Here is an 11,375-nt window from a genome sequence, read left to right as displayed (position 1 = left end):
GAACGAGGCCAAAGATGTTTATTGCCCTCCTTATTGCCGACCCCAGCTTTTCGATTTTCTGCCGCCCTTTTGTTGATCTGCCCCTCCTCCGTCTTTATGTGACTCAGGGCAAAAGCTCTTACCTCCGACATCGTTTGGCAATTTTCTTTCTCCAATGTGACGTTGAATGCACTCGATCTTAGTCCCTTCTAGAACGCAATGACCGCCATCCTTTCATCCAAGGATGCAATCCTCAAAGCAACCTCATTGAACCTTTGCAAAAATTCTTTCAACGACTCCTCGCGTTGCTATTTGAGATCAAACAAGTCTGACGTGATCGGCGGTTTCTTTTTGTTGACTGCAAACTACGCCATGAAAAGCCGACTAAAGACATCAATGTCGGTGATTGATCGTTCAGGAAGACCACTAAACCAATCAAGGGCCGCTTTTTTGAGCGTGCCCATGAACAGCTTGCAGCGAATTTCCATACTCCCTCCACAAATCAGCATTTGAGCCCGGAAATCCATCAAGTGTTGACTAGGATCCTGGGTTCTGTCAAAAGGTTCCACTTGGGGGACCCGATGATCCCTCGGGATGATCTCGACCTCTATAACTTCCGAGAAAGGTCGAAAATCCCTAGGGACTTCCATCATGACATCTTCCTCCGCCGACCTGGTATTGGCCGTTATCATAGCCTGCATCTCATCTGCTCGCCTCCTGATCTCCTCGTTTTCTCGTTGAATAGCCTCCTGCCTTTCCCTGGATCGCGCATTCTCATCTCTCAAGCCATTGATCAACGCCATCATCTCCTCCATGGTGGGGTGTTGTGAGTCGCTGTTCGATGTGCCGCCTCTCGCCATAGTAAAGTGCAGGTTCTTCTGTATTACTTGGGGCGTAGGAAAAATTTCACCGTAACCCCACAGTGGGCGCCAAAATGTTTCGACCACAAGGTGGACTAGGTTTCTTCCAAACCCTATGATTTTAGGTCTTATAGTTTCTTGTTCATGGGCCTCATGGGCCCCGAGAATGTGGGAATTTCTTTAACCTTTTTTATCTGGAAGATATTTGGTAAATGAAGGTGGGATTTTGCCCTTGCCATCAGATAGCTTCTATATGGGGAGGTCAAATCGGCCCCTGACCGAGCAAACCCATATAGAGAAGCCCAGTCGGGTCTTGGCCGAGCAGGCTCTTATAGGTGAGTGGGATCGGATTATGACCGACCTGGTTTATGCAGAGAAGCCAGGTCAGATTTTGACCGAGTGTACCCCTAAAGAGGGGTCAGCTTGAGTCATATCTGACCTGTCCCATGTAAAGAAGTTAAGTCGGAATTCGACCAGGATGGTACAGAAACATTTGTGATTTTTTAATTATTAAGAAGTTTATTGATTAAAATGAGATAAAAAAAAAAACAATTCAATTACATTTGTAATATATGAAATGATAAAATAAAAATATTGTGTGTTTCTTTTGTAAAAAAAATTAATTAATTACTGATAGGTACGGGTACGGGTATACCTGATACCTGACGAGGACGAGGATGAGACAAAAATTACATACCTAACAGGTACGAGAAGGAAGATGAGAATGAGTTTAAACCACATGAATATGGACGGATATCATGAAACTTATACTCGATGCACGTTGTCATGCCTTATTAGAACGACAAGTTATTCTGCATTGAGGGAAAATGTAGAGGGAACGACCGAATGAGGGATGAATGGTGACACTTATAAGGCTAGCATATATGATTTTAATTTATTTAGTCTTTAAAATAGTTTAAACCGATTATTAGACATATTTATTTTCGATTGTTAATGAGTCTTTATAATAACGATGATGAATTTTAAATTTAGAATTTTGTACATACTATTTCAACTCTTACAATTAGGGTGATCTTAATGGTTAATGAGTTTAATTTAATAGCAAATCATTATTTCTATATGTACAACACCATCTTTTGCTATAGTTCAGGATGGGTTGTTATAGATTTTATGCGGTGCTCAAATGTGTAAAAGAATTTTGTTTTTGATTTAGACTGGTTTTAGGGTGCACCAATGCTTTATGTGGTGTATGGTGCACCAATAATCATAACCTTTAGTTTTTAATGATTATGATGCACATTTTCACACCATAGCAAAGCTAACTTTTTTTCTTTCCAACCATCCACCACTATATATGCACTGTCACTGGAGGTGGTTTCCAATGTCAAGCCTCCACTTCGGTCAAGTTACTCTCACCTCTTCGTTTCCTCTATCTTCCTCTTCTCCTTTTGTTAGAACTCAATTAAAATGCTCTCCTCCTTCACACACAGAACTTAAGAAATTGGTTTTGGATTATTTGTGAAAGTTGTAAGCTGGTGAGCATTCATCTTTGTCAAAGGCAAAAATGAGCGTTAGTGACATTATTGTTCTTGAAGGAAAAGGAAGAGGTAGCAAAGGTTGTAGTAACAACCCATTATTTTACATATTCAATACCATATTTTGCTATAGTTTAAGTTGAGTTTATATTAGGATTGCAAAATGAGTCGGTCTAACTATCGTTAGCCTATTAAATAAGATTAAGTTGGGTTGAGCTATCTATTAAAAGTGGGCATGTCACATTAATTTGCTAAGGCAGGATAGCCATAAATTTTTTTGAAAAATATATATATTTATTTTATAAAATTAATGTAAATAGGAAAATTCATTTAAAGGATGTAAAATATATTAATAATTTAGTTTCAATTTCATTTTATTAGTTTTTTTATTATTATTAGAGAAATTAAATTTATATAATAAACTAACAAGAATAACTAACACATATTTTTATTTATTAAAATCTTAAATAATTGCATTGTAAAAAAATTTTAAATTAAATTTTTAATATAATTTTCATTTTTACTTTTTTTTAATAAAAAAGAACGAGTTATCAGGTTGGATTAATTGGCCCGAACCCCTCCTCCTTTTTGGCTAATGATATATACACACATCCTTTATACTTTTTTTTAATTATAAAATATTAGTTTTTTTTATTTATAAATTTTATAATTTTACACCTTTAACTTTTAATTTGCTACCTTTTTCTTTTTTTCACACACTTTATTTTTCTCTTTTAATTTTCACATGTTATCAAAATAGGTGGGGTGAAGGAAAGGTAAGGGGGTGCATGTAAAAATTAAAAAAATGAGGGAAGATGTATGAATTTTTTTTTTTTTACTAAATTAAATATTGTGAATGTAAAATTAAAAAATTAAAAATTAAAACTTAAAAAATTAAAAATATTTTAAAATTTTAATTATTTTTTTTAAAAAGGAGGTGTACTTATAAAAAAAAGGAAGTGTATATATCATGAACCCTCCCTTTTTGGTGTGTTATAGGGATGACAAAAATACCCGCATCCGTGGGTATCTGTGTGTAAAATCCGCTATGGATAATAAATGGATAGGCTAATTGGGTACCCGCGGATAATGGGGACGGATAATTTTTTACCCGTTTATAAATGGGGCGGGGGCAGGTATGATGATATTCATACCCGCGGGTACCCGTTTAATAATATTTCTTAAATATCCTAATTATTCTTGTACCACATAACCCTAAAAGTACACTCTCTCGTCTTATTTTCTTACAAAAGTGAGGTTGATGAAATTACCAACATGTGTTAAGCATGTTATAGAATTATGTTGAATATAATTTGATTAATTTTCTATCTTTGATTGGACTAATAAAATTTATGTATTTTAAGTTGTTTACTTTCGTTTGGAATTATGAGATTGAATTATTGTAACTTTGTGATGGGACTTTAACTTACTTGTGAGATTGATGTATTTTAATTCATTGATTATCTTATATTTTTATTATTATTTCAACAAAATTAACGGGGCAGGGGCGAATTTACTATTACCCGCTCCCATGGGTCCCATTACCATACCTAGTGTGTTAGCAGGTGGCCTACCAGGTCTAGCCCATTTGGCCATATCCAATTTATATAGGTTTTAGGCTCAAATGTATCAAAGAAATGTGATTTTAATTTAATTGGCAAAATCTTCAAAACAATCCAAACTATTTACTAGACATATTTCCCTTCAATTGCTAATAAGCCTAATTTAGTTGTACACAACTATTTTTTATGTACAACACTACCTTTTGACATAGTTTAAGTTGGATTTGTGTATATGTCAAAAAAATAAAGTTGAGTTTGGGTAGGTTTTAAGCTCAAGTATGTAAAGAAATTTGATTTTAATTTATCGGGTCCTTCAAAAAGTCCAAATTGTTTATCATATACACATCTCCATTTGATTGTTAATAGGCCTAATTTTTTGGTAAACCACTATTTCTATATACTATCATTTTGCTATAACTTAAGTTGGGTTAGTATAAGTTTTAGGCTCAAATGCGTAAAAGAAATATAATTTTAATTTATTTGGCTATGGCTTCAAAACAACCAAAATTATTTAGTAGACGCATCTCCCTTTGATTGTTAATAGACCTAATTTAGTAGCACTTTACTCTTTCTATATGCAACACCACCTTTTGCTATAGTTTAATAAGTAGGATTTGTGTAGATTTTAAACTCAAATGTGTAAAATAATTAAATATGATTTAATTTATTGTACTAAGTCTTTAAAACAACTCAAGCCATTTAAAGTACACATATCTCTTCAGTATATCTAATTTAGTAGCAACTCATTATTTTTTTTATACAACATCACCTTGAACTATATAGTTCAAGCATATATGATTCATGTGTTTCACTTTTTCTTCGATACCAAAGACAACCTTATTTTATTTGTTTGCTCGACTTTTTCTTCGGTACCAAAGGCACATTTTTATTTTCTATCTATTATGTTGATTTCTCCCTTTTTATTTATTTATTTATTGATAATTTGTCAATACCAAATAAAGCATAATAAGAAAATATACATTATTTTTTTTTAGGTATATATAGTCATGTAACCAATAAATAATTTTAATTTTAATCATTCATAAATCATTGAATCACTTATTTATATTTTCCACATGAAAAAATTTCTTATTAAATATGTCCTTTCTCTTTACAGAGAGATTGATAAATATAAAAAAAATAAATATAAAATCATGTACAGTAGTTTAATATGTGAATAAAAAAATAATAAATATTACATATAGTTGTTCAATTATGCATGGTGCTCTCTCATGTTTAATTTTTTGTTGTATTAAAATAATGTTTGATCAGCAAAAGTCACCTTTTACTTACACAAATTTATTTTTAGTCATCAGTTTTTGAGTATTGCATGGATATATATATTCATAGACAAAAAAAAATATATAAACAAATTGTATCATAATGAATGACATCATGTAATAAAGATTCTTCATTTAAGTAAGCTGTTATTTTCAATCGCTTTTTTATTTATTTTTATATCAAATTTTAATTAAGAACATATTGGAAAAAACTATTTTGTAAAAATAAAATTAATAAATTAAATAAAATTAACTAATTTTCTTAAATACAGATAGAGATGTTCAAATAAGTTAGATCATTAAAGCCATAGATTTCTCATTGAAATGAAATAATATTACAATATTGAGAGCAATGACGTCGTTATTTTTGACAGATCTTAATATAGTTTCCACCCTTTCATCTCATCTCATGCACGAAGGAGAAAACTGAACTAATAAAGTCAGTTAGCCCACGAAGAATGCCAAAAAGGGCCATTAATTGAAGGAGAATAAAAAATGGGAAAAAAAATAAAAATAAAATTAAAAACACAAGACAAACAACATATTCCGAAAGTTATGCCGCAATTCCTATAGTGAATGTTTAACACTTTGGAAGATCAGCAGGTGGTGGAAGCAGTTTCTGGTGTGGAAGTTTTCCATCCAAGACAATCCAGGCCATTTTTAGACCCCAGCTTGTGTGCACTTCAAGATGGCAATGCATGAACCATACCCCTGCATTCAGTGCATACAACATAATTGTTAGTAAAGGTTCAAATCACCAAAATAATGATAATTTTAATTAGTCCTAATAATTATGTCCAATGTCTTTTCTTATGTGTAGGAATGTATTATTTATGACAACTATGTCTATCTTAGACAAAGTACCTTCTTCTTCTTTATTTATATTTTTATCATATGTAAATGAGAAATTAAGGAACCGAATTAAGTGAGCGACCTGGATTATCAGCTAAGAAACGAATTGCAACCCATCCACCAGAAGGGACTCCCACTGTGTTTCTCTCAACTGGGTCAACAAGATTGAAGTTAGAAGGGTCCTTATTCGGATCAAAGTTACCAAAACCTTGACCAACAACAAAGAAGTTGAAGCCATGCAAATGGAGAGGGTGACTTTCAGCACCAAGAATGTTGGTGTCCTGCATCACAAGCTCTACACTTGTGTTGAAGGGAACAACCACAACCTTTGTTCCATTGCTCACATTGGTGTTGTTTGGTGGAGTGCCAGTATAGTTGAATGGAATCAAAGGACTAATAGGAAAGTAAGGAGAGTAAACTCCATTGGATTGGCCAAAGAAGTGGGATTGAAGAAGAGCAGTTGTTGGGAGTGTGAAAGACACATTATTCACTGATGCTGCAAATTTTGTTCCATTGGGTCCTTGACATGTTTGGTTTTGTTGGCAGGGACTTGTGCCAAGGCCTACTGTGAAGAAAAAGTGTCTATCCACTTTCTGTGGAACATTTGTAGGAAACTGAGAGCTTGCCAAGCTACGAAGCTTGTTAGAGAAGTTTGTTGCAAAAGAAGTGTCATTAAGGGCTGGGAGGATGGGCTTGAAGAGTGAAAGCTTCTCTATTGAATGAAGAGAGTGTGGTGGAACTTCATATTCCAAGATACCAGCAACTGTTGAGTTGTCAAAAGTTCCCTGGCCAGTCGCATATGGTCTTGCACTCATCAAGAACGTGGCATTGGGGTAATCAGATTTGGTTTTTAGAAGAACATTACTGGTTTGTCCAGGGGCAATGAGGATAGTGTCTGTGTCAAATGGCTTAACATAAATTGCATCTACGTCAACTATTGTGAGGGTGTGATTTGCAATGCTGAAGAATAGTTCATCATTGAGTGCAGCATTGATCAAACGGAGAAGGTATGTTTTGCCTGGCTTCACCTTTAGCTTGAATGTATCTGCAAAACACCAATATTTTCATATAGATACATAACATGCCAATTTTAATTCATGAGGATATGACAAGGTATTATTCTTCTTAATCTTGGGAATTTAACCACTAGTAATCACATAACATGGAATACTATTGGTTAGTTTTATTTAAGCACTTGATATATACCATTAGCAGAACAGTTATACAATGGCCCTGGAAGGCCATTAATAGTGTAGGCATCAGATACATTTGGTCCTCCACCCGTTTGTAATGCTTGTGCTATGACTGCCTCAGGATCTGTATTCCACCATTCTCCTGAAATATTTTGTTTTATGTCAAAGTAAGGTCATTCCTAAATACATGCAGATAACATAGGAATTTGACGTCACAATCATTTTGTAATTACCAAAAATGATGGGAACTTCCTTGTAAGGTTTGGTAAAAGGATATGGAATTCCACGCTTGGGAAGAATGATGATAGGACCATAGAGAGTTGATCTCAACCAAGATATATGGGCATGCCAAAAGAGAGTGCCTCTCTGGCCCACAATGGTGTAATTGTAGACATAACTTTGGCCTGTTTGAATGGGGCACTGAGTCACATAGGCAGGCCCATCAGCCCACCCTGATTGAATCTGTCGAATGCCATGCCTATTTCCAAGGTAAACGAGTTTTTTGACACAGCAAAGTTCAATTTACAAACTATATAATATGTTCAATTTCTTTTTAACCAAGTTTTCGTTTAAAAGAAATAAAGTTTACCAATGAATGGAGATATTGTTCTGAACATGGTTAACCACTTTGATAAGAAGACGATCACCCTCCCTAGCTACAATGCGTGGCCCAGGAAACTGACCATTCACTGTCACCATGCTCTTTGTGTGACATAGACGTTATACATTTTGGTACTTTATCTACATTACATCAAAAAGCGAAGCCATCGTTAGATAAAAAAAAGATTAAAAAAAAAACATGGGAAAGTAAGCTAAAAACAATGTGAAATTCAAATGTTTTTTTTTAAATAATAAATATAAGCTAGCTTAGATAAAGACATCAAGTCCTTTTGAGATTTACATCAAATTGGTAATGCCTGGTAATGCCTCCTAGTGCAAGCTGAGGGATGATGAAAAATGAGAAGAGAAGCAATGCTGGAAATGCAAATGATTGAAGAGGAGGAACACCCATATTTCCTTTGTTCTAGAGAGAGTGCAAAACAGAAATGTAATCTTTGAACACTGTTTGGTTGAGTCTGAACTGTTGTGGCGACACATCTCATTGGTAGGTAATTTATAGAGGAATGATACCATGTGATTGTTGCAATATGTAAAGTCTCGATAAGATCTTCAGGTGTTTTTTTTCTCATTTTTTAATGAGATCAGTTGTTAGAACAACTCTAGAGTGGTGTCCAAGACAATCAATTTCACTTGACCGTTTGACCTCCTTCTTGTACAAGTCAAACCTTTTTGGGATTTGCCTCTTTTAATACCGTTCCTGCTAAACTCATTCCCATTATATTGGACACACTTTTTGGTATATTAAAAATGTCATATCCAAAAGAGTCACCTCAAAGGTGTTCAAGTATAAATTAAGGAACCAGTTTGTAAATTTAGTATGATAGAAAAAGTGAAAAGTGAAATAAGTAAAGAAAAGGTTATAGACTTTTCAATTCATCATGCAATTCTTAACTGCTGTTTCCTATCGGTAATTGATGAAATATATCCTTATATCATATGACATCTCCAAATCAATTTGATTTGGACTATTTTTACCACAAGTTTAAATTGGTTTGAAACCCCGAAGCCACCGCCAAAGAAAGTTGATTATCAGCAGAAAAGCCATGAGAAATTTTGGTGACATGTAACTCTCACAACCGCGCGATGTACTTGGAACTAAAGTAACTGAGAAGGGGATTCTTTCGAGTAGTCACTGTAGTTGTTTGCCGTATTCTTGTACATCACCACAAACTACATGACAGATAACATGCCATACCAAGGAAACCTTAATCAACTTAATTAGTTCCTTTTCATGAAAGCATGCTAAGCTGAAAGCACCATCTAGAAGGAGCAAAGTAATATATTCCACAGCACCATAATCTTAGACAAACATCATACAACACTTGTTTGTCATTTCTACACTTAAACATAATACACCTATCACTTTCAGAAATTTTCAACAACCCTCAGTTCCCTCGAACTTTCCTCAATTTTAACTTAAAAATGGTAGGTGTGAGGTAAGGTGCATCAGTGCATGGGTTAGATGTGAAAATAACATTGTTTAAACGATGTAATTAATAGCCAAATTGAACTCTTAAGTAGCATTAACTGCTGTCTTTATCATGCAACCTCTCTTCTCTCCGAAGCATTTACATATGTTTGGTAGATGATTCTGTTTACATCATTAATTAAGCATTTCTTGTTCGCCAACTGCAGATTCATAATTCTTTGTATCTCTGCATGAAGAGTTTAGTAGAAGATATATATACAATTGTTCTATCAGTGGTAATGTTAATTAGAAACTAGATAGAGATTTAATTACTATTTAATTAATTACTGGTAACTTCAATTGGAAACTAGATATATAGAGATTTAAAATTCTTGGAATATTTAATTTATCTTGAAATAAAAAATAATATCAAAATTTAATAATAATAGTTATAATGGTAATTACGCAGGAAAGTCTAAATAATTGGTAGAGATATTTTTAAACATATTTAAAATTTATTTTAGAATTGAATGATATTAAACGAGTACTTTAGGAATATAAACAATTTGATGATTTCTAGAAATGTAAATTTATTTTAGTAAATAAATTAAATTAAAAAGAAGAAAATTGTGAAATAAATACTAGATAATTTGAAAATTAACTAAATAATATTTTTAATCAAAGAAATAAGCTTAGAACTTATTTTATATTTTTAGGATTTTTCTTAGACATTTTGGATTTTCCTTCTATTTGAGTCAGACCATACTAATCACAGATAACAAAGAAAAATTGAAACTATTTAGGAACTCGGAAAATTCTAGAAAAACTAAGAGAATTACTCTATCATGTGTACAAAAGCACCATCAAGTTAAATTTGTAAATTTTAATATCTAAAATATTAAAAAGTTAATTTTAGAGCTAAACAACATAATAATAATTCTACTAAATATATGGCTTAATGACTCAAACTAGTATATTAATAAAGGTTGAATTAGTGAGAATAATTAGTAATTTAGCACCGCTTGGCCACTTTGGAGATGGCTAAGGGTTGCTAAGCATACTGATGATTAGGATTAGAAATTCAAAAAATTAAGTGTAATTTGATGGTTGTGTTTGTATTTTTTGTTTTAATTTCATGGTAACTATTTCAGTACTTTTATGCAATGAATGTTTGTTTTGGTGCACTTACTATATTTGACTTCATATGATTGGTTGTAGATATAGTTGCATAGCTCTAATTAATTTGCTTTTATACAACCTATATCTATATGCATAAATTCATTTGATGATTCCAACCGAGAGAAAGGGTATGATTATATATGCTTTGCAGGTGGTATCATCAAAGTTTTTAACACACTAAACATGTAAAAGGCTCGTGTCATCATAAAAAAAGGGGAGTGTGTAAAAGCAAGCTTCGATGGAGTTGTGCAAAGAAACGAAGATGTTCTTATTATGTTTTGTATATTGTTTGATTTTGATGATGAATCACATATATGATAAGTGCAAAGTGTATTGTGTGTCAGTTGTTTGTAATTAAGTTGGGTTGAGTAGGAAATAAGCTCCCAAAACTCATGAGTCTTTTATATCCTTGGGTCTAATGGCAGGAGAGGCACATTAATTGTATGAAATTTATGTCTTCAATATGATCTAATGTTCTAATGGATATTCTTTCCTTGTTTAAAAATTAATTAAATATTTTGTTCAACTAAATATAAAAATAAATAAATAAATAAATAAGAATTTTAACATAGAAAAATAATTAAAAAATTAAATTATTTAAATTTTCATCTTACATAAATTTAAAGTAAAATAAAAATTATATAAATATTAAATAAATTCTAAAAAATATAAATTAACTTATTAGAAATTTATAACAAATTAAAAATAAATATAAATATAAGACAGGTAAATATATATTTATCTTTATCCCTATCTCATACTCAATTTAATAAATTAAATATCTAGTCAAACTAAGTATTTCACATTAAAATCAAAATAGATTTAGATATCATTCACAAATATAAATTTATTTATTATTCCTAATTACTCCAACCAAATCAACAAATAACATTGAGGCTATTTTATCTCTCTCTTCTAATGCAACATGGCAGATGACATGGACAA

The 11,375-nt window shown here is 32.3% G+C and overlaps 1 protein-coding gene across 1 annotated transcript; it reads right to left on the bottom strand.

The window, feature by feature from the left end:
• Positions 1-5,468: 5,468 nt before the first annotated feature.
• On the bottom strand, positions 5,469-8,319 carry LOC109789293 (laccase-17). The gene is made up of 6 exons (XM_083072688.1): positions 8,124-8,319; positions 7,812-7,963; positions 7,456-7,700; positions 7,236-7,364; positions 6,112-7,074; positions 5,469-5,888 (listed from the first exon to the last, which is right to left on the bottom strand). Exons 2-6 carry the CDS (start codon positions 7,919-7,921, stop codon positions 5,758-5,760), a joined length of 1,578 nt encoding a protein of 525 aa, XP_082928814.1. The 5' UTR covers positions 7,922-7,963; positions 8,124-8,319; the 3' UTR covers positions 5,469-5,757.
• Between the last annotated feature and the right edge of the window lie 3,056 nt (positions 8,320-11,375).

The sequence above is a fragment of the Cajanus cajan genome, chromosome 4 (genome assembly GCF_000230855.2).
Source record: "Cajanus cajan strain Asha chromosome 4, NIPB_CcT2T_4, whole genome shotgun sequence".
NCBI lineage: Eukaryota > Viridiplantae > Streptophyta > Magnoliopsida > Fabales > Fabaceae > Cajanus > Cajanus cajan.
The sequence above is the reverse complement of the archived record's forward strand: the minus strand, read 5'-3'. Positions and strand labels throughout refer to the sequence as shown.

What these genes read in the sequence shown, in the direction of transcription:
- LOC109789293 (XM_083072688.1), bottom strand. Translation starts at nt 7,921, where the DNA reads ATGGTGACAGTGAATGGTCAGTTTCCTGGGCCACGCATTGTAGCTAGG. An exon ending in AACAATATCTCCATTCATTG is followed by an intron (nt 7,701 to 7,811) that starts GTAAACTTTATT and finishes CCTTGGAAATAG; the next exon opens with GCATGGCATTCGACAGATTC. An exon ending in GTATAACTGTTCTGCTAATG is followed by an intron (nt 7,075 to 7,235) that starts GTATATATCAAG and finishes GGTGTTTTGCAG; the next exon opens with ATACATTCAAGCTAAAGGTG.